Source organism: Sus scrofa, chromosome 2, assembly GCF_054392235.1.
Source record: "Sus scrofa isolate SSC_HxYL_T2T_F1_AM1 chromosome 2, Sscrofa_HxYL_maternal_Yorkshire_Landrace_v2.0, whole genome shotgun sequence".
NCBI lineage: Eukaryota > Metazoa > Chordata > Mammalia > Artiodactyla > Suidae > Sus > Sus scrofa.
Window position 1 is genome coordinate 81384520 of NC_139384.1, and position 24512 is coordinate 81409031.

General features: G+C 53.5%; 3 protein-coding genes across 5 annotated transcripts; 2 read left to right on the forward strand and 1 right to left on the reverse strand.

Moving 5' to 3' along the window:
- The first annotated feature begins 122 nt into the window (after nucleotides 1-122).
- KANK3 (KN motif and ankyrin repeat domains 3) lies at nucleotides 123-14881 on the forward strand. Of its 2 annotated transcripts, none has more exons than XM_085013053.1 (11): nucleotides 123-163; nucleotides 4380-4441; nucleotides 4606-6528; nucleotides 6608-6707; nucleotides 6907-7104; nucleotides 7215-7299; nucleotides 7730-7946; nucleotides 12841-12983; nucleotides 13096-13296; nucleotides 13382-13480; nucleotides 14604-14881. In XM_085013053.1, exons 3-11 carry the CDS (start codon nucleotides 5109-5111, stop codon nucleotides 14670-14672), a joined length of 2532 nt encoding a protein of 843 aa, XP_084869179.1. In that variant the 5' UTR covers nucleotides 123-163; nucleotides 4380-4441; nucleotides 4606-5108; the 3' UTR covers nucleotides 14673-14881. The 2 variants fall into 2 exon arrangements, with proteins under 2 accessions (XP_084869179.1, XP_003123210.1); XM_003123162.5 differs by having other exon boundaries at nucleotides 5245-6528.
- A 162-nt stretch (nucleotides 14882-15043) lies between these two features.
- On the reverse strand, nucleotides 15044-16113 carry RPS28 (ribosomal protein S28). 2 transcript variants are annotated; one of them, XM_013987364.3, is made up of 4 exons: nucleotides 16044-16113; nucleotides 15913-15960; nucleotides 15285-15428; nucleotides 15044-15117 (listed from the first exon to the last, which is right to left on the reverse strand). In XM_013987364.3, the coding sequence occupies exons 1-3, from the start codon at nucleotides 16080-16082 to the stop codon at nucleotides 15306-15308; spliced, it is 210 nt and encodes a 69-aa protein (XP_013842818.1). In that variant the 5' UTR covers nucleotides 16083-16113; the 3' UTR covers nucleotides 15044-15117; nucleotides 15285-15305. The 2 variants fall into 2 exon arrangements, with proteins under 2 accessions (XP_013842818.1, NP_001001587.1); NM_001001587.2 differs by having other exon boundaries at nucleotides 15047-15117; nucleotides 15295-15428; nucleotides 16044-16110.
- A 120-nt stretch (nucleotides 16114-16233) lies between these two features.
- On the forward strand, nucleotides 16234-23054 carry NDUFA7 (NADH:ubiquinone oxidoreductase subunit A7). The gene is made up of 4 exons (XM_003123185.6): nucleotides 16234-16298; nucleotides 16752-16801; nucleotides 20731-20880; nucleotides 22838-23054. The coding sequence occupies exons 1-4, from the start codon at nucleotides 16248-16250 to the stop codon at nucleotides 22926-22928; spliced, it is 342 nt and encodes a 113-aa protein (XP_003123233.2). The 5' UTR covers nucleotides 16234-16247; the 3' UTR covers nucleotides 22929-23054.
- The last annotated feature ends 1458 nt before the right edge of the window (nucleotides 23055-24512 follow it).

Here is a 24512-nt window from a genome sequence, read left to right on the forward strand (position 1 = left end):
TCGGCCAGCGCGGCCCACCCTGCCTCACCATTGGAGAGCTCAGAGAGCGTCGGATGCTGGTTGGCTGATGTGGCCGTCAGTTAGGGTCAAGGCCTTGATAACCGGTACCCGAGCTTCGAGGGGGCGGGTTCGGGTGCGGGCGCGGCGGGGGCTGCGGCTTCAGGTAAAGCACCAGCTTGCGCGGCGCTGATGGGGGTCCTGGGCGGGGATCAGGGTACGCACGGGATGGGGTTTTGCGCTTCCAGCCCCTCTGCGGGCTCAGCGCGCTGCGAAGGGGCGGACGCCGTGTCCTCTGGCTGGGACCCCTCCCACACTGGGAACCCCAGGTGGGCAGCAAGCAGAGTCGGGGGGTAGTGCTCTGGATTCGGGAGGTCTCCTTCCTCCCGCCCTTCAGGATCGAAGTGGGGGGGCTTGTTCGCCCCCTAGCGCCCCAACCGACTACGGGACCCTTTCCGAGAATCGCTGCCAGACAGCTTGGGGACCTGGGTCCATACCCTAGCGCTGGACCTCAGAGTGGGGCGGGGGGAGGAGAGATTCGGAAACGGTGGTGGGGGGGGGACGGACGGCCCCCGGGCCAGCAGACAATGGGTAGCGGATGGAACCGCCCGGCGGCGTTTCCTGTAGGAAACTGCTCTGTCTCTGTGAGGCCGTCCTGAGGGGACAGGGGGGTGAGGGGGCGCTGACCTCAGTAAAACCTCCTCAGTACCTCCTCAGCCTCCATCCCCATCTCAGGGGTCTGAGAGTCCTTCCCCGACATTAAGGAGTGCCACCACCCAGAGCCTTAATCTGGGAAGACGCCCCTCCCCAGGACCGGGATACTCACTGCCCGCCGTGTCCCTCACCCCTCAGGTTTCATGATCACAGCTCCGAGTCCCAAAATAGTCCCTGGGGCGGGAGTGGGAGCGTATGGCGTCGACTCTGACGGCCTAATAAGGGGGTCTCAGGCAGAGAATCCGAATCTCGCAGTGACAGCTCGGGCAGGGAGCGGAGGCGAGGGGAGGGCAGTTGCACGCCCCCACTCGAGTGAGGCCGCAGCCGCTGCAGCCGCGGGAGTTTGGGCCTTTTCTTCTCATCAGGGACACACGCAGAGGACAGGCATGAGTGCAGCTGTGTGTGCGACCCCCTCCTGCTCCCGACCCCTCTCAGGGAGTGGAGGGCTGTTTATAGAAAGCTGTCAAGTGGAATGGCCAATGCAGAAACACTGGCGAAGCTGCCTAGGTTCATATCCTGCTTCTGCCCATGTTTGACCTTGGGTGGGTCATTAATCTCTGTGTCTCAGTCTCTCCATCTGCACAATGGGGGAAAGAATAATAAGAAAATCTACTTCAAAGAGTTTACCTAGGTGTTTTTGTTTTTGTTTTTTTGTTTTTTAAGTTAACACCCAACTGGGAGTTCCTGTTGTGGCTCAGCTTGTTAAGAACCCGACCAGTATCCATGAGGATTCAGGTTCCATCACTGGCCTCGCTCAGTGGATTAAAGGATCCAGTGTTGTCACAAGCTGTGGTGTAGGTCACAGATGTGGCTTGGATCCAGTGTTGCTGCAGCTGTGGTGTGGGCCAGCAGCTGAAGCTCCAATTCAACCCCTAGCCTGGGAACTTCCATACGCTGCAGGTGCAGCCCTAAAAAAGAAAAAGAAAAAAGTGTTAATATCCATAAATCGCTTAGAATAGAGGCAAGCTCATAGTAAATGGCAAAAGTATTGTTGTTATTTTTTTACCATTCATTTTTCAAGCCAGCCTCAGGGTCCAGCTGCTCCAGCTGATGTGGGTCTTAGGGATGGCCCACAGCTGTTTTTAGAGTTCTGAGGGTCTCAGATGGGTGTGACTAGGTCACTGGAGGAGGGGGCCGACCTCACAGAGTCACACAGACAGCTGTGTGTGAGGCAGGGCCCAGAATCTTAAGCCACAGCCCAGGTTTTTTCCATGACCCAGCTCTTCCCTGGCAGTTTCCTGAAAACAAGTCCTGAGAGGCACTGGCTGTCCTCATGCATCCAGTGTGAGGGGACGGGAAACAGCTGCTTTAGGACTGGAAGTTCCCCACTCCACCCCCTCACCCTGCCTAGGAGTGGGGTGGGGTGTTGTCAGTGACCCAGGCTGGACAGAAGTGGCCACTGGGAGGGTTCCCCAGCAGTGGATCAGAATAACTCAAGTGGGCCATTGGGTGCTCAATTGCCGGTGGCTGTTGGGCCCGCAGGTGGTCATCAGGCATGCAAGAGACCAGAATGGGTGACTGGGAAGGTTGCTAGTGGTTAGCACAGATGGGCAGTAGGTCAGGGAGAATTCAAGTCAGGTCTGGCAAGCACCTGCTGGTGGAGGGCTGGGCAGGCAAGAGTCCCCAGAAGATAAGCCGAGCCCACTCTGAGGGCTTTTCTCATAGGCAATTAACTTAATGGCTTTATGCCTTAGTTTCTTCCATCTGGCAACAGGGGAAACATCCTAAACTTGAGGGATTGTACAGAGTAGGGGTTACATTAACCAGGCAGGACATAGAGTAAGCACTTGATATATAAGCTGATTTCTCTTCCAAAAGTGTTTTTTTGTTTTTGTTTTTGTTTTTCCCAGTCCTTGACATGCAGAAGTTCCCAGGCTAGGGATCAATGGAACGCAAGCCACAGCAGTGACAATGTGGGATCCTTTACCCACTGAGCCACCAGAGAACTCCCCTGAGGGTTTTTCTTCTTCTTCTTTTTTTTTTTTTTTTTTTTTGTCTTTTAAGGCTGCACCCACAGCATATGGAGGTTCCAAGGCTAGAGGATTGAATCAGAGCTGCCAGCCTACACCACAGCACAGCAACTCAGAATCTGAGCGAGTCTGAGATCTATACCACAGCTCAAGGCAATGCCGGATCCTTAACCCACTGAGGAAGGCCAGGGGTCAAACCTTTGTCCTCATGAATACTAGTCAGATTCGTTTCTGCTGAGCCACGGCAGGAACTCCCCTGAGAGTTTTTCATGTGGGCTCCTCAAAGCCCCATCTTCCTTACCCTGTGCTTTCTGAATCAGAGTTCTAGACTCAATATTTGTCTTTGTTTCTTAAACATGACCCGATCTCCCTAAGTTTCTTAGAGCCTCTCTCATGTCACCTGAAGAGTCACTCTCCCTTTAGCCTCACACAGAGCTTCAGCTCTGAGAAGCTGAGTGCTTGTGGTTCCACTACAATCTCTTACAAGCCAAGGGCAGAGCCCTGTGGATCTCCAGTAGAGACATCCCAGGGAGAATGGTATCCATTGATTTGCATCCTTGGTGCATCTGGTTCACGACTCTCCGTCATTCCTAAATGATCTCATAAGTGTTCTCAGTGCAAATTCAGATGTACAGTTATATCTTATTTGAACTCTAAGGAAGAAAATGCAGGAAATTCTGTTTTGTTTTTGTTTTGTTTATTATTCTTCTTCTTTGATTTTTTAATTTTTTTTGACTTTACCAGGGCTGCACTCGAGGCATATGGAGGTTCCCAGGCTAGGGGTCTAATCGGAGCTGTAGCCGCCGGCCTAGACCACAGCCACAGCAACGTGGGATCCGAGCCACATCTGTGACCTACACCACAGCTCACAGCAATGCCAGATCCTTAACCCACTGAGCAAGGCCAAAGATCAAACTCAAAGCCTCATGGTTCCTAGTCAGATTTGTTAACAACTGAGCCATGAAGGGAACTCCTGTTTTGTTTTTTAACATGCACAATCTGACCAGATGAGTTTTTAACATTCCCAGGAAGGGCTCTCATCTCTTGCCTTCCTCTTGAATGTTCCCAGTCCACCCCTATGAGCATTGATTCCCAATTTTCCCCAGGGACTGACTGACAGAAAGAAAACTCAGCAGGTCTGGAATGCAACTCGCCTGTGCTCCCACCCCCAGCTACTCTTTCCTCTCTTCTTCTTTCAATGCCCTTCCCAGCAGGCTGAGTGAGGCCCAGCACATGAGGGGCCCACATTCATTCATTCCAAACTTTTTTTTTTTTTTTTTTTTTTTTTGCTTTTCAGGGATGCACCCGCAGCATATAGAGGTTCCCAGGCTAGGGGTCCAATCAGAGCTACAGCTGCCAGCCTCAGCCACAGCCACATAGGATGTGAGCCTCATCTGCAACCTGCACCACAGCTCATGGCAATGCCGGATCCTTAACCCACTGATCGAGGCCAGGGATTGAACCTGCAACTTCATGGTTACTCTAGTTGGATTCATTTCCGCTGAGCCACAATGGGACTCCTGTTTCCAGTCCACTTGAGGGAGGAGGGAGGAGAAGGCTTGTGGAGGGGGTGGGTGTGTTGGTGGAGAAGTGCTCTTGGGTCTGTTTACTTGCTCAGAGTCCAGACTGACTGTAGACACACAGCCAGAGGGACAGGTCCCAGCCCCCACCCTCACCCCCTCTGGGGACTTTTTTCAGGGTGTGCCTGGTGGCTACTTCAGGAAACATGGCCAAGTTTGCCTTGAATCAGAACCTGCCTGGTAAGTGTGCAAAATGGGAATCGTGTGTGTACAGATCCACACTTGGTGCCCGGGTGCAGAAACAGCCCTGCAGTTCCCTCCTTGGCACAGTGGCCAGAGGGTCCTTTATAAAGGGGATAATGTTGTGGCCCTGCCTAAAATCTGCCTCTGGTGCCCTATTACAGGTGGAATAAAAAACTCCAACTCCCAGGTGGCCCAGAAGGTTCCCCACAGTCTGACCCAAGCCCACCTCTCCGCTGTTCCTTCCTTCATGCTGCTCTAGACAGCCTCGCCTCCAACTCGCTGTTACTCAAGCCCACCCTGCTCATTCCAACCCAGGACCTTTGTATGGGCTGTTTTCTTTTAGCAACGTTCCATCCCCAGCTGGTGTTTCCTCCTCCTCATTTAGGGCTCCACTTATAAGTACCCTTCGCAGGAAATCTGCTCTAACAGTTATTCTCTATTTCATCTTGTGGTTATTATTAATGCCCTAAGCACCGTTTGGAAGGATTGTGTTTATTTATCTGTCTCCCACAAGAGGGCAGGGATGCTTGTCTTGTTCACTGCTATGTACATAACGCCTAGGAAAGTACTTGATACATAGGACGAGCTCACTCAACGCGTGATTGTACGACTTTTGCGGGTGCAGAGGGGCGTTTAAGCATCAGGTGTGCAATGGCAGGTGTGCATGGTTTGGTGCAGGTGGAGTCCTGCAGGCATGCCGTTGGATGGAGTAGGGCTGGGGAGGGAAACGCGCTCCGTTTGTCCAGTCTCTCCGGGTCTCCCCCACCTGACTCCACTCCACGCCCCTGTCATGCCCACAGACCTGGGCGGCCCTCGCCTATGCCCCGGTGAGACTGGGGGCGCCCGCAGCCCGAGCTCGCCCTACTCGGTGGAGACGCCCTATGGTTTCCACCTGGACCTGGATTTCCTCAAGTACGTGGAGGAGCTGGAGCGCGGCCCTACAGCCCGCCGAGTCCCGGGCCCCCCACCAGCTCGCCGCCCTCGCGCGCCCCGGGGTGGCCTCGCAGGTGCGCGCAGCCCAGGTGCCTGGACCTCCAGCGAGTCCCTGGCCAGTGACGATGGCGGACCGTCGGGCGCACTCTCCCCAGGAGCGCCCTCAGGGCTACAGCTGACACCGCTGTCGCCGCGCGCGCCGGTGCGCAACCCGCGCGTCGAGCACACGCTCCTGGAGACCAGCAGGCGGTTGGAGCTGGCGCAGGCTCACGCGCACGAAGGCGCACCCAGCCTGGCCCGCGCGGTCCCGCGCAGCCCCCTTGGGTCGGGCCACAGCAGCCCCGCCCTCAACCCGGCCCTCGCCTCTCCCGGCCCTGCGCAGCTGCAGCTGGTGCGAGAGCAGATGGCCGCGGCCCTGCGGCGCCTGCGTGAGCTCGAGGACCAGGCGCGCGCGCTGCCCGCGCTGCAGGAGCAGGTGCGCGCGCTGCGCGCCGAGAAAGCGCGGTTGCTGGCTGCGCGCCGGCAGCCCGAGCCCGACGGGGAGGCCGAGGCGCGCCCGGACAAACTTGCTCAGCTGCGGCGACTCACTGAGCGCCTGGCCACCTCTGAGCGCGGCGTTCGGGCCAGGGCCAGCCCCGGGGCTGAAGACCCCGACGGGTCGGCTTCTAGGCGCAGCGAGGGTGCGTTGCAGGTCCTGGACGGGGCGCCCCAGATGCGAGAGGAGGGCACCCAGACAGTGCGGGAGACCCAAGAGGCGGGAGCCCAGGTGGTGTGGGAGACCCAGGAGACCGGCGTGGAGGCAGTTCCGGAGACCCTCGAGGCAGAAGCGTGGGTGACGGAGGCTCTGCTGGGGCTGCCCGTGGCCACCGAGCGCGAGCTGGAGCTGCTGCGCGCCAGCCTGGAGCATCAGCGCGAGGTCAGCGAGCTCCTGCGGGGCCGGCTGTGTGAGCTGGAGGAGGCCCGCGAGGCTGCCGAGGAGGCAGAGGCGGCGGCGGCGGCGGCCCGGCCCCAGCCGCACGAGGCTGCCACCCAGACCCCGTGGGCTTGTGTGGAGAAGGCCACGCAGACCGACGTCCCCGTGGAGGTCCATGCCCCGATGCAGGAGAACCCCCCGGGACCCACGGATGGGGACAGGGCCGTGGCGCCCGCGGGTAAGTCCTCGTCCCTCGCTGAGCCCTGACTTGCTGGCGCCCCAGCTTGAACTCAGTACCCTCGTCTGATTTCCGCCAGGCACCCTCAAATCCATTATGAAGAGAAAAGATGGTACACCTGGAGCCCAAACCAGCCCTGGACCCAAGAGCCTGCAGTTTGTTGGGGTCCTCAACGGAGAGTGAGCACCTTCCCCCTCCCCATGGCAGCATCTGCGGGGACGTGGACAGGGGTTTGAATCCCAGCTCTGCCCCTCGCTCACAACTTAGTCTTGGCAAGCCTCAGGGTCCTCATTTGTGAAATTAGGACAGCCACTCCATCAGGACTCCAGAATGAGCCCATAAAGGAGGCTCAGCAGACGCCTCCCACCCTGCCCCCAGGTATGAGAGCTCATCCAGCGAGGGCGACAGCGGCAGCGAGGACGGCGCAACTGAGCCCCAGAGGAGCAGTTCCTCCAGCTCAGGCGATGACAGTGGTGGGGGATCCGACTCTGGGACCCCTGGCCCTCCCAGCGGCGAGGAGGCCCGAGATCCGGAGCCCGAGGCGGAGCCCGAGCCTCAGCCGGTTGCCCAGGGGAGGTGAGCAGAGCCAGGGACACGGAATGGGGACAACTGCTCTCTTTCCCGTCTTCCCAGCTCCCCATCCCGACCCCTCCTGAGCCTCTTCCCTGTCTCGGTCTCCTCGGTAGGTGCGAGCTGAGCCCGCGTTTGAGGGAGGCTTGCGCAGCACTGCACCGGCACCTGACCCGGCCCCGCGGAGGCGCCCGCGACGGCGTGAGTGTAGGGAGAGCCCTTCGCAGAAGTCGTAGGCCCGCTGTTCTGAAGCCCGTCTAGGGAAGCGCATTAGGTTCCCTAGAGCTGGGGGTGGGGGTGGAGTTCCGTCAATTCCCACCAGGGCTCTCCATGGATCCCAGGCTCTCCAAAGTGATCTAATTTCCCAAAAGGGATCCATCCAAGCCCCAGCCCCACTCCAGGACTCCCCAAAGGCAAGTGCTCACCGTCTTCCTTCTCACCAGATTCTCCCACAGGCTCTTCCTTAGAAGAGCCCGGTACCTACACTAACTGTACTCCCTCCTGAAAGGGGTGCGGCCCCATGGGCCCATGCCCCCCCATCAGAACCCCTGTCTGGGTTACCAGCCCTGCTTCCTACAGCCTCCCTACCAACGTGTCTCCCCCCACTTCCCACCCGCCACCATCCTGGCAGGGCGCAGCTCGCCTGGTGGCCCAGGAGTGGTTTCGAGTGTCCAGCCAGCGGCGCTCTCAGTCGGAGCCTGTGGCCCAGGTGCTGGGCGCAGTGGCACGCATGGGACCAGAGCTGCTGGAGCACGTGGTGAACCTGGCAGATGGCAACGGGAACACAGCCCTGCACTACAGCGTGTCCCATGGGAACCTGGCCATCGCGAGCTTGCTGCTGGATACAGGTCAGCATTGAGGAGGGTTGGGGAGGGCACCAGCGAACAGGGAGCCACGGAAGGGAGAATCTGGGCAGGTCTTGGCTGGGAGGGCCAGGAGAAGGATGCAGCAAAGGGCTGGCCAAGCAGAGGCTATCGCTGGCCCTTCCTTGTAGGTAATATGACCCATTGTGGATAGATTGACCCCTCCCAGCTCTGAGCTCTGTCCTGGCCCAACTATCACTTTGCAGGGGGAGGGTATTCTGGGCTTTGGGATCAGGTAGACCTAAATTTAGGGGAATGGCTTCATTTTGTGAGCTTTAGTTTTCTCATCTGTGAACCAGGGAATGTCCTGGGGCAATCATGATAATACACATAGGCAGTGCCAGGCACGCAGGTAGGTCAGTGGTTCCCATGGCCTTTGTCCCTGAATTTCCAGCCCTGGCGCTCACCTTGTTCCAGAGCTCTAATATCCATCCACTGCCTCTCCAGCCACAAGGGGAGGTACTCACTGGTCAGGGCTGTGACTACCTTCCGGGCTGTGGCACAGGCCCACAGTCCTCCACTACTGGGTCCTGCATTGTCTCCAAGACACACATTTCTATCACCTGCCTCACTGTTTCCCCCTCTGGAGCAGAAATATAGACATATCAGAGTTCCCATTATGGCTCAGTGGAAACAAATCCGACTAGTATCCACGAGGATGTGGGTTCGATCCCTGGCCATGCTTAGTGGGTTCAGGGATCCCGTGTTGCTGTGGGGTAGGCTGGCAGCTAAAGCTTCGATCTGACCCCCAGCCTGAAACTTCTGTATATTACAGGTGCAGCCTGAAAAAGCAAAAAAAAAAAAAAGAAAGAAAGAAGAGAAATATACACATTCTAGTGTTGCTGAAATGTGTATTGAGGGACTTCCAGGAACCAATGCAGCACCAGGATGGGGGTGGGCCAGCCACAGACAGCTGCTTTCTCCATGCCATGGGACTCAGTGGAGGGGACAGTGGAGAGTAGACAAACTGATGGCTCACCAAGAGCTCTCCTGGGTGTTCTCCTTCAGGGTCGGCCCTTCCAGGCTTCTCACTCTCACTGCGGACTGAGGCAGGTCCCACTGTCCCCATCCCCCAAGCCACCCCCTAAACATACAGATCTGTCCCATCCCTGCAGGTATTGGGGATGGGGGAGTGAGGGGGTGGGGGAAGGCCACAGCTGCTCTGGGTTGGACAGGGAGCTGGGGCTTGGGAGGAGGGGACAATGCATGAAGTCAAAAGATATTTCCTGGGCAGCTCCTGTCTTAAAGGGGGCTGAGGACTGGGGCTGCTGCAGGTGGCAAAACAGTCATTTTGGTTACAAGAGGCCCAAAGCTCCTTGAACCCCTTTATTCCCAGTATGTGAACCCCTCCCTTGGCTCCGACTTTCCAGATCTTGCCATGGGCCTTCTGGTTCTCACATGGGTCAGTCCTTCCACCCCTACCTTCTTGCTGCCATATCAGTCTCGCCCTCCCCTCCTCTAGGACGTGGAGCTCTCGGTGCACCCCCACATAGGGGCTGTTTCCTCTGAGCTCCCAGGAATGAAAGGCCTGGACATGACTGTGTCCTCCTTGCTCTTTATCTCTACCTCCAGATGAAATCCCTTGCTCTCTAGGTCCCACCTTGGAGCCTCTTATTGATCAGACCACTCCCCTCTCCAGCCTTTGACTTCTCCCTCTGACCTCACCAGTCTTCATTTCTTGGAGAAATGGCCAGTTCCTGGTCAGGTCTTCTCTCCAGCTTAATCCCCACCAACGTCAATCTCCTGATGGATGATCCTTCCCACTTCCTGCCTGGTTTCTCAGTTACTTGACCTGCTCCTTTCCCTGCACCTTGACTTCGGCCCTACTTCAGCCTTACACTTGTAAAGTCACCCCAAGACCTTGATGTCAACATTAACTATGGCCCCTCCATAATCTCACTTCCTAGCACTCTTCTCTGAACTCTCACCTCCCAACATCTCAGCTCACTGTCTCCTGCTGCCTGACTCCCACAAGCCTTGGGCTTCTTGGGACCATTCCCCATTGCTCCCACCCCATCTCCCTGCTTTGCCTCCTTGCTCATCCTCTGGCTGGTCATTAACTACCCCTTTAAGTACCCTTTCAAACTCCTCCCCGTGCCCCCCACCTCACCTCACCCTACTTGCCAGGCAGGCTCCAGTTTGGTACACAGTAGACCTTCAAGTGTTTGTTGAGTGAATGAATGAATGCGCTTTCATAATTACCAAGTAAACAAAATAACTTCGAATAGGGGTGAGGACCATGACAAAAACAAGGGAGGGAATCAAGAAAACAGGGTGACCCATGGAGTTTCCTAGTGGCTCAGTGTGTTAAGGATTTGGCAGTTGTCACTGCTGTGGCTGGAGCTTGATCCCTGGCCTGGGAAATTCCACATGCTATGGGGGCAGCCAAAAAAACAAGATCAAAAACCAAAGTAATCCTTTAGCTTAGGAAGGGCCCAGGGAAAGGACAAGGGGAGGGAGGGGGGAGATAGGTTGGTTCCCTTCTTAGCTGTGGAGACCCCACTTCATACCCCAAGCCCTCCATGGGGGTCATAGAAGCTTGTGGAAAGAATGGACACTTAGACAGCAGGCCACACAACACATCCTTAACTCTTGACTTAACCCTTTTACTCCTCCAGCTCATTGTCTCAAATCCCATCACTAGGGCACCCACTCCATGAGCATGGTCCACTCCTTTTCCCAAACTTCTCCACTCCATTATCTCCCCAAACCGTCCCCAGCCTTGTGGAGCTTTCAGAATGGCAGGGTAAACAAGCATTCAACATATTTGTGAATGAGGTCTGACCAGAGGTAGGGATTTTGCTGTAAGGGAGAGGGCCAGGATGGTAACAGAACTGACCCCAGAGGAAACAGAGCTGATGTCTGCATTCAGTCCTGAAGGAAGGGCAGCAGTAACCAGGCTCTTAGATTCCTAGGGCTGCTATAACCAAGCACAAGCTACCACAGTGCAGGTGGTCTAAAAAACAGAAATTCATTTCTTTGTAGTTTAGGAGGCTGTTAAGTCCAAAATCAAGGTGTTGCCAGGGCTGGTTCCTTCTTGGGAGCTCAGTGAATCTGTTCCATGCCTTTCTCCAAATATCTAGCGATTGCCAGCAATCCTTAGCATTTTGTGGCTTATGGTAGCTTGTCTTCTCTGCCTTTAGCATATGTTTCTTCTGAGGATACCAATCCTACGGGATTAGGGCCTACAGTAAGGACCTCACTATGGTTTGCAAGGACTCTTATTTCCAATTTAGGCCACATTCACAGGTTCTGGGTGTTAGGAACTCAGCATGTCTTTTTTCTGGGGAGGGGGGACAGACACAATTTAATCTGTAACATAGGCTTAGAGGATAAAGAAGGGAGAACTCCAGGCGAAGGATCAGAAGTTAGGCAACAAAGCCTCAGTCTGTGGTGGATGTATTTCAGGTGCAAAGGAAGTTGTTTTTTTTTGTTTTTTTTTGTTTTTTTTTTTTCTTTTTTCTTTTTAGGGCCACACCCCTGGCATATGGAAGTTCCCAGGCTAGGGGTAGAAATGGAGCTACAGCTTCTGGCCTGTGCTACAGCCCAACCCTGGATTGGTGCTGTGTGTCTTTGACCTACATCACAGCTCATGGCAATGCCAGATCCTTAACCCACTGAGTGAGGTCAGAGATCAAACCTGTGTCCTCATGGATAGTAGTTGGGTTCATTACTGCTGAGCCACAGCAGGAACTCCGAAGGTTTTTCTTTGCAGGGGTAGGGGGGCAAACCCATGGCACATGGAGGTTCCCAGGTTAGGGGTTGAATTGGAGCTGTAGCTGCTGGCCTACACCATAGCCACAGCAATGCCAGATCTGAGGTGTATCTGCAACCTACACCACAGCTCACAGCAACACCAGATCCTTAACCCACTAAGTGAGGCCGGGGATAGAACTTGTGTCCTCATGGATGCTAGTCAGATCCGTTTCTGCTGAGCTATGATGGGCACTCCACTGGAGGTTTATTTTTAAATGGCCATACCAGTGACATAGGGAAGTTCCCAGGTCAGGAACTGAATCCAAGCCACAGATAGAATGCACGCCTTCACAGCAATCCAAGCTGTTGCCATAGTTGGATTCTTAACCCACTGTGCCACAGCAGGAACTCCCAAAGGAGGGTTTTAAATAGATGGTGGGACCAAACTTCTTTTACTGCTTCTGGCTGTTGCATGGAAACTGGAGTGGACTTGGACACCAAGGGAACCCAGCTGGCAGTTTTATGGGGGTGGGGGAGCAACAATGGTGGCTTGCTAGCTGTGAAAATAGAAACATCTATTTACCTAGCAGCTACTAGGTGCCAGGTATTGCTTTAGCTACTGGGGGGATACAGCAGTGAATAGAACCAAGCCCCCAAACCAGTTTAAAATATGGAGGTGAGTTAACTCTTCAGGAACACAAGGTTTGAGCAGACCCTTGAATGTAGGTATGAGCCATGTGACTCTTGGGCAGAGGCTTGTAGGCAGTGGAACAATAAATTCATGACCCAGGAGTTCCCGTCGTGGCGCAGTGGTTAACGAATCCGACTAGGAACCATGAGGTTGCGGGTTCGGTCCCTGCCCTTGCTCAGTGGGTTAACGATCCGGCGTTGCCGTGAGCTGTGGTGTAGGTTGCAGACGCGGCTCGGATCCTGCGTTGCTGTGGCTCTGGCATAGGCCGGTGGCTACAGCTCCGATTCAACCCCTAGCCTGGGAATCTCCATATGCCGCCGAAGCAGACCAAGAAATAGCAAAAAAATAAATAAATAAATAAAAATAAATTCATGACCCAGTGACCACCCTGGCTAAGTAGATGACACACCTGAGGTTTGGTGGGAGGTGAGGATAGGTTGGGCTGGGGATGTCTGCTTCTTGGTTGACTGTCACCCCCTTTCTCTCCCCCAGGGGTCTGCAAGATTGACCACCAGAATCGAGCTGGCTACTCGGCCGTCATGCTGGCTGCACTCACCTCTGTGGGCCGAGAGGAGGACATGGCTGTGGTCCAGAGACTCTTCCGCATGGGCAATGTCAATGCCAAGGCCAGCCAGGTGTGTAGACACCTCATCCCTTGCTCTGAACCCAGGGGTCATATCCATTTCTGAAGCCAAAATGTCTGTGACCACAGAGCCCAAACCAGCACTGTCCCCTTTTCCACTCCAGACCGGACAGACAGCCCTCATGCTGGCCATCAGCCATGGCCGCCAGGACATGGTAGCAGCCCTGCTAGCGTGTGGGGCAGACGTCAATGCACAGGATGCTGATGGGGCCACGGCACTGATGTGTGCCAGTGAGTATGGGCGCCTGGACACTGTCCGGATGCTGCTGGCCCAGCCAGGCTGTGATCCTGCTCTCCTGGACAACGTGAGCCACCATGGGGTTGGTTTGGGGATAGTGGGGTAGCCATGCCTCTAGGTTCAGGGACCAGACTACTCCTCTCATCCCTCAGGAGGGCACCAGTGCCCTGGCCATTGCCCTGGAGGCAGAACAGGATGAGGTGGCTGCTCTGCTGCATGCCCATCTGAGCTCAAGCCAGCCCAGTCCGCTGGTGAGTATAGTCCCCAGTCCCAACTAAGTTTCCAGGCCGCACAGCTCAAGGATACCAAGTGTGCCCCATGACGGTGGCTTTTCTTCCCACACCCCCATGGGGAACACAGGGGTGGGGAATCTGGGTCTGAGTTCCATGTGGCTGGGATTTGATGTTCAACCTGCAGAACACCCAAGGGTAGGTACACCTTCACTTCAAAGGTCATCAGTCTGAGGCTCTAGAGGTGACATGACCCAAGGTCAGTGTAGAGCCGTTAGATCTAGCTCAGACTGTCCTGTCAGAGGACTCCTGTTACTGCACCAAGGATGATCATAGCAAAGGTATAAGGGATCTTTAAGGAGTTCCCATGAAGTCTCAGCAACCCAACTAGTACCTGTGAGGACACAGGTTAGATCCCTGGCCTTGCTCAGTGGGTTAGGGATCCAGCACTGCTGTGAGCTGTAGTGTAGGTCATAAATACATCTCAGATCTGGTGTTGCTGGGCTGTGGTACAGGCCGGCAGCTGCAGCTCCGAATCGCCCCCCTAGCCTGGAAACTCCCATATGCTGTGGGTGTGGCCCTAAAAGAAAAGACAAAAGAATAAGGGATCCTCTGGAGTTAGGTATGGCAGGGGAGGAAGATGCAGACTCAGCTGCAAGTCAGAGCTTCAGAGTTGGAGACAATGGGTTTGCCAGAAAGCAGGCAGGAAGGGCTGGTCTGGGAGCAAAGCGCTCTGTCCCCAAGGGGAGAAGCTTATATTCAAAAAGCAAGTGCCAGGATCTTCTCAGCACCTTCATAATTAAAATTCATCCAGTCACTAAGGATAACCTGACCCCCTTGCTGTACAGTGGGAAAATAAAAAAAATTATAAAAAAAAATATTCATCCAGTCAGCCTACCCATCCTGCACTCTCCTGTAGCGATGTGGGGAAGGAGCCATGGAGGTCAAGTGCCTCTTACAGGTCAGAGGGGACAGAGATGGGATTCAAACTCAGGCAGCCTAGTTCTGCCATAAAAGGTGGGATTCCTGCTTAGGCAGGATCAGTGTAGAGAGGCAAGATCTCCATTAGACTAAGCATCCCTGAATCTAACGGAACTGAAAGCCACAACGAAATGACAACTCCCACCCACCTCTCTCTCACCAGTTGTCCCCTGACTCCCCCATGGCCATGCCTGGTGAAGAAGGAGGTAGCGACACTGGAGAAGACCCCTGACTCACTGACTGGTCTGACACACTGGACCTGGGACTGGGAGAAAAGATCTTTCCCTCTCCCACCTCAGCCTCTGGGCCCAGCAGGGGGCAGGGTCCACCTGAAGGGGCTCACTTTGAACTCTCCAGGGTGGGATGGGAGCTGAGGAGTGACAGAGCCCCTAGTCCACCCACTCCTCCAGCCTTCTTCCCTAATAAAACATTCCTAATGCAGCTTGTCTTGTTTTGGAGATACAGACACATGGTTCTCCCTCCTCAAAAGACAACACCTTGTCAGGGAAGACATCCCCCTTCCAGAGTGCAGTGGGCCAGTGACCACTTCTGGGACCCACAAGAGTTTTATATGCCCAGTGACAACCCAGACAAAACCCCAAATTTACATACAATATAAACACTTTATTAACGGCAGATCATGATGGGCCAAATGGTCGATCCAGATATCCAGGACCCTGTAAACAAAGTCCGTGTGAGATGCTGACAGCAACCCCCCCTCCCCCGCCCCAAATCTCAGCTGACCCTTTTTACACACCCCACCACCAAGAGGCCCTCATCCATGGGCTTGGCCAAACCTCCCTCCCACCAGACAATAGTCTACCAGGGACCTGCTGCTTCCCACCTGCACTCACCAGCCACAACTTCAGCGCAGCCTCCGAGCCTCTCGCTCTGACTCCAAAAGGGTGAGCACATCACCCTCACGAACAGGGCCTTTCACGTTTCGGATGATGGAACGACTCGTATCGTCCATGAATTCTACCCGCACCTACAGGGCACGGGGAGACCAGAAGTCAGGGTTAGCCACGAATAAGCACTGTGGGATAAGCAGCCGATTTGGATTCAGAAAACGTGTCTGCCTAGAGACTCTTAAAAAGGAGACTGAGGCTTGGAAGCACGGACCGGCCAGAAGAGAAACCGAGACGTGCAATGAACAGCTCTCAAGAGCCAGAAACAACCAGGAGGAACAACTAACGTTCTTGGACCGCGGATGGGAACGCAAGCATTAGGAAATGGAGCCACAGTGGTAGTTGGGATAGATTGAACCAGTACGTCAGGGCCCTAGGAATGAGATTGACGGAGCCCAGATCCAATAAACAGGGTGAAGACTCGGAGCCTCTGTGAGCCATGGGGAAAAGGGTACGTATAGTTCTCAGATACCAGGGTACAGAACCTGGGGCACAGGAGTAACCATCCGAGGCTCAGATTCCAGCCCCCCACCCCACCCCCGCCCTGCCGTCTCCCCCGCTCACCTGCGTGCACTGTCCCTGCGAACCTGTCCTGCCCAGAACCTTGGTAACCTGCGGAGAGGCTGGGATCAGATCTGGCCCACCCAGTTCCCCTACTCCCTTACCCAGGCCCCCAAATCCGTGCACCCCCTCACCCTGGCGAGCTTGATGGGCTGCACACGGCTCGTGTCCATGATGGCGGCGCGGCGGTGGTCTGGCGGAGAGGAGTCACGTGCCTCGGGAAGAACTTTTATAGGACGTCAAGGCCCCGCCCACTCTCGCTATCGCGAGGCCATACGCCATGTTCCCAGCAGTCCTAGCGTAGAGACGTCACCGGCGCCCTTCAGCGCGGGTGGAAGATGGCGTCCGCTACTCGTGTCATCCAGCTGCTGCGGAACTGGGCATCCGGGGTGCGCGGGGCGGGAGTGGCTGCCCTGGGGGGCTGTGGGTTCCGTGCGCCCTGGATCCGCTCTCGCTACTCACCTCTTTCCTAGTACCTCTGGGACTGAGGCTATTTAGTGCCGAGTTTCCTCTAAGCCGGGACCCCTCGCTCAGCCCGGAACCCCTAACGCGTGACGCCCTCAGTCGGGGCACACCCACCTCCACCCCCAGCCCTTGGCCTTCTCTTGGCTGGGATCTCACTCACTCCTGCGACCTCCCTAGGCTTATATTTTTTTAGCCTTGGATCTTGTGGTCCCGGCTCCCCCTTTTCTCTTTACTTTCAGGGCCCACATCCTTGTCGCCAAATGCCCATCTTCCGCCTTCCCTTTATTTGTCCAGCTCTAGACTTGCCCCTGTTCGCCGGCCTTCTCCTTTTCTAGGGTACCCTGCAGGCTGATATGCTTCCTCTCTTTCTCCCACAGCGAGACTTACAGGCGAAGCTGCAGCTGCGTTACCAGGAGATCTCCAAGCGGTGAGCAAGCCCCGCTCGCTGCCCAGACTCCAATCCTGTCGTTCCTCCATCAAAAACAAAACCCGTGTTCTTTTAGACGCTGAAACGCTGGGCCTAAATCCTGCCTCCAGCTCCATAGCCGGCTCATGGAAGGAGAGATGTGCCTTTAATCTTGCTGGACTATGTCAGAGAATGCCGCTCTTGGAATACCCAGAATGGGCGTGGATTCTGAGTAGGAATTATCAGTGAGATTTGCAGTCCTCAGTGTGGTCCTGCTATTTGGTGTTAACATCCCCAAGCTACAGATGAAAATGTTCGCGTCTAGGAGGGACTAAGTCATTAGCTTAAAATCACTCGAAAACCAGAAAGTTACAGTGGGGATTAGAACCTAGAAATGTCTGGATTTGAAACTCTTTTGATTTTGAGTCCAAAAATTACTTGACATTTACAAGACCCGCATTTACAAATCTCAGCCCTTGGGGAGATCAGTGTGAACAAGAAAAGCTCTTCTGGTTTCTTTCATGGAGCTCATATCCTAGGGAGAGGGAGAAACAACATAGGGAAATAAACACACCAAGTTAAAACAAAAACAAAACAGTTTTCTAGAATGCTCTGAAGACAAGACAAAATGAATAAGGTGAGTGGTAGCTACCTCAGGTCAGGTGGTCAGGAAAGGTCTCAGGTGTTGACATTTGAGCCACCAGAAATGCCGAAGGATAGTTAAAAAACATTCTGGGCAGAAGGAGCAGAAATGCCAAGGCCGTGAAGCCTGACAGAGCCAGGAGCCAGAGTAGAACAGAGGGTAGTGAGGCTAAAACTGAGGAATGGGGGTAGCAGTGTTTATGAGCTGCAGTGAAAGAGGGTTAGCATGAGGGAAAGAGCAATAGGATTAAAATAACCAAATCTGTGAATCTCTGCATGTCGTGACTACTTCCAGATATCAAAAGTTTTATTATTTTTTTTCTTTTTAATTTTTTTTTATTACTCAAATGAATTTATCACATCTGTAGTTGTATAATGATCAATAACAATCTGATTTCACAGGATTTCCATCCCACAGCCCAAGCACATCCCCCCCACCCCCCAAACTGTCTCCTCCGGAGACCATAAGTTTTTCATTGTCTGTGAGTCAGCATCTGTTCTGCAAAGAAGTTCAGTCTGTCCTTTTTTTTCAGATTCCACCTGTCAGTGAAAGCATTTGATGTTGGTGTCTCATTGGATGGCTAACTTCACTTAGCATGATAGTTTCTAGGTCCATCCATGTTGCAAAAAATGCTGGTATTTCGTTCTTTTTAATGGCTGAGTAATATTCCATTGTGTATATGTACCACATCTTGATCCACTCCTCTGTCAATGGGCATTTAGGTTGTTTCCATGTCTTGGCTATTGTAAATAGTGCTGCAATGACCATCGGAGTACATGTGTCTTTGCGAGTTGTGGTTTTCTCTGGGTAGATGCCCAGGAGTGGGATTGCTGGATCAAATGGTAGTTGTATGTTTAGTTTTCTGAGGAATCTCCATACTGCTTTCCACAGTGGTTGCACCAGTTTACAATCCCACCAACAGTGTACTAGTGTTCCTTTTTCTCCACACCCTCTCCAGCACTTACTGTTTGTAGACTTTTGGATGATGGCCATTCTGGCAGATATCGAAAGTTTTAAATTGTTTTTCTATCCAGGGTAGTTTGTGGCCCGGTTGAGAAAACAGGTTTTGTAAAATTTTCAACTTTTTTAAGGATAATAGCACCCCCAAGTGATTCATTTGGGCCTTTCCATGGGGCACTGGCTCTTTCTTTTTCTTTCTGTCTGTCTCTCTCAAGGGCTACAACTGCGGCATTTGGAAGTTCCCTAGCTAGGGGTCAAATCTGAGCTACAGCTGCTGGCCTATACCACAGCCATGGCAACTCTTGGGGTCCGAGCTGAGTCTGCAACCTCCACCACGGCTCACAGCAACAGCAGATCTTTAACCCACTGAGTGAGGCCGGGGATGGAACCTGTGTCCTCTTAGATGCTAGTTGGGTTCGTTACTGCTGAGCCACAATGGGAACTCCCTCCTTTTTCTTTATACAGCTGCACTTGGGGCATATAGAAGTTCCCAGGCTAGGGGTCGAATCATAGCTGCAGCTGAGGCTTATGGTGCAGCCATAGCAACAGAGGATCTGAGCCACATCTGACCTATGCCACAGCTTGCAGCAATGCTGGATCCTTCCCTCACTGGGTGAGGGATCTAACCAGCATCCTCAGAGAGACAACATTGGGTCCTTAACCCACTGAGCCACTGGTTTTTAAAAGGGATGGTCTCTGCACTCCAGGAGTTAGGCAGATTCGAACTTCAACACAGAATATTGCTCGCCTTCCTTCCTTCGTTTCTTTTGATATTTTCATATTAAGTTTTTATCCGTTTAAACTTTATCTGTTTTGTTTTTTTTTTTCTTTGATGCAATGACTATCACTTGTTTTAAGAAAAACTTAAATCCTGGCAAAGTGGTTATCAGAAGAAAGCTGGTTAAAAACACAGTTGAAAAGGGAGTTCTCTTATGGCGCAGCAGGTTAAGGATCCAGCCTTGTCACTGCAGTGGCTTTGGTGCTGCCGTGGCGTGGGCACGATCCCTGGCCTGGGAACTAACTTCCACCATGCCATGGATGCAGCCCAAAACAAAACAAAAACACAGTTGAATTGAAACCTGATCTTTTTTTATGATTTTTCTCTTTTCTGTCCTCCCTAACTGCACCGGTTTCCATGGAAGCTCATCTTTTGTTAGTGATTTTTTTACTTTGTTTCCTTTTTTGGCCACCTAGCTGCATATGGAGTTCCTGAGCCAGAGATCAGATCTAAGCCTCAGTTGCTACCTAAGTCTCAGTTGCATGCTGAGCTGCAGCTGCAGCAACACCAGATCCTTAATCCACTGTGCCTGGCTGGGGATCAAACCTGCATCCTAGCGATCCCAGAATGCTGCTGACCCTGTGGTGCCACAGTGGTATCTCCTGGTTTTTTTTGTTGTTAGTGGGGTTAGCCATTCATTTTCTGGCCTCAAACTTTGTACATTGACCCAAGGGTTTAGCCTGAGCCGGGACAGAGCTGTGTTCCCGCCCTCTGGCGACAGCAGCCACGAGGTGGCAGCCGAGACCTCAGATAAAGTGCCTTTTTTTTTTTTTTTTTTTTTTGCTTTTTAGGGTAGAACCTGCAGCATATGGAAGTTACCAGGCAAGGGGTCCAATTGGAGCTACAGCTGCTGGCCTACACCACAGCCACGGCAACGCCAGATCAGAGCCACATCTGCGACCTATACAGCTCAGGGCAATGCCCGATCCTTGACCTACTGAGCGAGGCCAGGGATCGAACCTGCATCCTCATGGATCCTCGTTGGGTTCGTTAGCTGCCGAGCCACAACGGGAACTCCTAGTGCTTTTTGAGTAATGAGCCTTGATCCCAGCAGAAGTCTCCAGAAAGTTCTGGAGATAACTAGAAACCCAGAGGCTCATAGCCTGGTCTTTGGGGATGAAGCTCCTCAGAATGAGCTAAGTCTGGGGCTGTTGCCCAGGTGCTTGCTGACCAGGACTCCTTGATAGGTTGTGAGGAGAGTCCCAGACTTCGGCCTCTTCATTTCCTGAGAACTTGCAGGTGGAATTGGGGCCAACTGCCGAGCTCTGGGCCATGGCAGGGTGAGAAGAGGCGTGCCCTCATGAAAGGGTCCTCCCTACCTGCCACATTTAGGGCAGGTGAGGGACCTGTTGGAGCGGCAGGCCCAGGCCTTGCTGTCCATCGCCTTCACTTTCAATGCAGGGGCCAACCCTCTTTCTGAGTCCTGGTCCTTCCCCAGGTATATACCCATAGAGCTGTAGCAGGGATACCCCTCATTTCATGACTGAGGTCACGGGCCCATGCTGCAGCCTAGCCAGGCAATGAGAATGACTGTCACTTTGCTTCAGTGCCCATGTTCTTTTTCCTCAGAACTCAGCCTCCTCCCAAGCTCCCCGTGGGCCCCAGCCACAAACTCTCCAATAATTACTACTGCACTCGCGATGGCCGCCGGGAAGCCATGCCGCCCTCCATCGTCATGTCCTCACAGAAGGTGCTGGCATCGGGCAAGCCAGCAGAGAGGTAAGGACACCAACGCCCCTCCTGCGACCAGGCCTTTCTCTTGCGTGTGCTTTTCAAGGTCCTAGGTCTGTTGAGTGTCAACAGTGGCAGGAAATGTGCTGCTGGGGGCTTTTCATCTGAGAGCTCTTTGAATTCCCACGCACCCTGGGGTGGGTTTCCTGCAAAGAAGAGGAAGCTCCAAGGGCCCTTCCAGGGCCTTGGAGGAAGTCTAGGCATTGTTGTTTTTATATTTTGTGTTCCTCTTAGAGAACTGTATAAACCTCAGGCTCCTCAAAGCCCACTTTGGTCCCTGGCTCAGGCACTGTTTCTTAATTAAATAGGAATAATAATGGTATTTACTTTAGAGAGTTACCATAGACTGGGTGGCTTATAAACAACAGAAAATTGTTTCTGAGGTTCTGGAGGCTGGGAAGTCCAAAATCAAGGTGCCTGCAGATTCAGTGTCTGGTGAGGGCCCTTTCCTAGTTTATAGGTGGTATCTTGCCAAGTCCTCACATGCTGGAAGAGCAAGGGGTCTCTAGGGTCTCTTATAAGGGCACTGACCCCATTCAGGCAGCTCTGTCTGCATGATTTAATTAGTCGCCTCCCCCTTGGGTCATAGGATTGGGGCGCAGGATGTCCGTATACAGATTTGGAGGGAACACAAACATGCAGTCTATAGCAGAGCCATCATGTCATCCTCATAATTCATATTCGTAAGCTCTTAGAATGAAGTCAGTGCCATATCTGCCTCTCAATAATTCCTTACGTTAGGCAGTAATGGCCCCTGTTGCAGAAGATATTGAGAGACAGAGAGGCCAAATGACCTGCCTGGATCACACAGCCACTGAGTAGCAGTTTCAAACCAGTTTGTCCAGCCCCCCAGTGGTGTCTGGGCTCTACAGCTGATTCACTGTGTGGGCTTGGGCAGTCTGTTGGCCTTCTCGAGCCTCAGCTTCTTCATCTGTAAGATGGGACTGGTGGGCTTGCAGTGTGACGAGATCTATCAGGTGATGGGGCTGGGTCAGCTGTGTGATTAGAACTCGGTCAGCCGTCCAGGTTGCCATCTTCAGAGTTACCAGAGTCCAGCCTCACACTGTGGCAAGCTGCCCTACTCCCCCACGCTCCCCTACCCACCCCAGGATGTCTGCATTTCCTCAGGAGGCTGCCTTCTGCTTCTTCCGCCTCTTTCAGGCTCCTGGGAGGATGGGAGGGCCTGGAACCCCTGCACATGGAAGTTCCCAGGCTAGGGGTCAAATTGGAGCTGTAGCTGCCAGCCTACACCACAGCCACAGCAACGCTGGATCCCCTTAACCCATTGAACAGGGCCAGGGAAGGAGTGCGCTACCTCATGGATACTACTGCGGTTCATTACCGCTGAGCCACAACGGGAACTCTCTTTTCTCCTGTCTTGCTTACAGTGTGTGCAGGCCTTAGGCCCCGGGAAACGGGGTGGGTACCTGCCTGGGATTTGCTGGTACAGTGTTTCCTTGGGGCTCACCCTGGGCCAACCCTGGGCCAAAGGGCATATTTTTTTAATTGCATATTGACCCAGTCCGATTAGACTGAGGATGGTGGGGCCTGATCTCATTAGCACTGTGCCTAATGCCATACAGTGCACAGTGCCTGCCACGTAGCAGGTGCTCAGTACCTGAGGGAAGAAGGAAGCAGGGGACATGTGTCTCCTGATTGCTTGGCTCTTTTGCCAGTGTCCTCTTCTGGGGCGGCTGGGGTTCGGTGTGAGTGGGAAGGGGTGCTGGAGGAGGAGCCCTGCTATTCTCCCTTGTTCTGGGCCCAGGAGCCAGAGCAGGCTGAATGGGGGTCTGGGCATTCTGTAACAACCCTGCACTTGGGCCTCCAGATCCGTGGTTTCAGCAGATGTGGTCCTGCTGTGGGCAGGGGGCTGGGTCTCCCTCAGCGTCTTCCACACTGTTCTCTGGAAACCTGGGCCTAACTCAGGTCTTTTTGCGTCTTCCAGCTCAGCTGTGGCAGAGACTGAGAAGAAAGCTGTGACGCCGGCTCCTCCCATAAAGAGGTGGGAGTTGTCCAAGGATCAGCCATACCTGTGACACTGCCCTGGGGCACCTGGCTAAGCCCTCAGGGCCACCAGAATGCTTCTCACTCCTTGGACTCCTTGGATTCCCTCTGGGGAGAATGTGACCTAATTTATAAAAATATATATATTGTGCTCTCCAGTATAGCTTCTGATTTTACTTTTGAAGGGACTCATGGCTTGAACTTCATGGTGAAATCGATGCTGAGTCTCTTAATCACAAGCTCCAGGAGCAGGGGAGGGTTGTGGTTCTTGAGCTCAGGGTGACATGCTGTCACTGGGCACAGAGGTGTCACCATCCCTTCCTCGAGGTCTTGGCTCTATGCCTGAGAGTGGTGGAGTAGGTTCCAGAACCTCTGGGTGCTTGAGGGGCACTGACTATAAAAGGACATGGGCAAGGTTCCTCTTGTGGCTCAGCAGGTTAAGAACGCTATTAGTGTCCATGAGGATGTAGGTGTGATCCCTGGCCCCACTTGGTGGGTTAAGGATTGGGTGTTGCAGTGAGCTGTGGTATGGGTCAGCAGCTGTAGCTCTGATTCAACCTCTAGCCTAGGAACTTCCATATGCTGGGGTGGGGCCCTGAAAAGCCAAAAAAAAAAAAATTCCTGAATCAAGTGTTACGACCCAGCCCCCTTCTGGCAAGTGAAGTTGCAGTGAAATGATGGTTGTCAATGAGGAATCAGTTCCTTTTTTATCTTTTCCTTTTTACAGCCACACCTGTGGCATATGGAAGTTCTCGGGCTAAGGGTCAGATCAGAGGTACAGCTGCCGGCCTACACCATGGTCACCACCAGATCTGGTCCACATCTAACACAAGCTGTAGCAACGCTGGATTTGCAACCCATTGAGCAAGGCCAGGGATCAAACTCACATCCTCACAGACACTATGTCAGAGCCACAAAGGGGACTCCAAGTGGGTCCTCACCAGACACCACATCTGCTGGCATCATGATCTTGGACTTCCTAGTTTCCAGGACTGTGAGAAAATAAATGTTTGTTGTTTATAAGCTCTCCCCCACCTAATCCCCCAAAAGTTTTATGACACAGGCTTGAAATTTGACACTGAAGTGCAGAAGGAAAGACATCTGACATCTCCTGAGCTCTTCCTGTGTGCCATGCATTATAGCTGTGATTTCAGCTCTTTCCCAGAGCAATCCTGTGAAGTCCTAGCCGTTGTTAAACCCTTTTGCCCTGGACAGAAGAACCAAGGTGTGGCAAGACCAAGTACTCTTTCAGGCTCACAGAGCTGGCTCTGAACCCAGCTGCTGGTGAGTCTGCTACACACTGTCAGCTGCTATGTAAATCTACAGCTTCTTCAACTTTCCTCCCTTAACCTCAGGTGCCAACCTCACCAAGCAGCCTCCTCTCCTTCCCTTTCCCTCCCCTCCCCTCCTGCAGGCAGTTGTATTTGCTGCTGTTTCCATCTGCCTTTGCACCAGGGCACTTTTGCCTCTTACCCAATTTCTCCTGGAGAACTGGAGATTATCATGAATACCTGTGTGTGTGTGTGTGTGTGTGTGTGTGTGTGTGTGTGTGTATAACAAAAGCAGCTGTAATCGCCAACATTTTCGAATAGAAAGCATGCCATGTTGTGCAATGG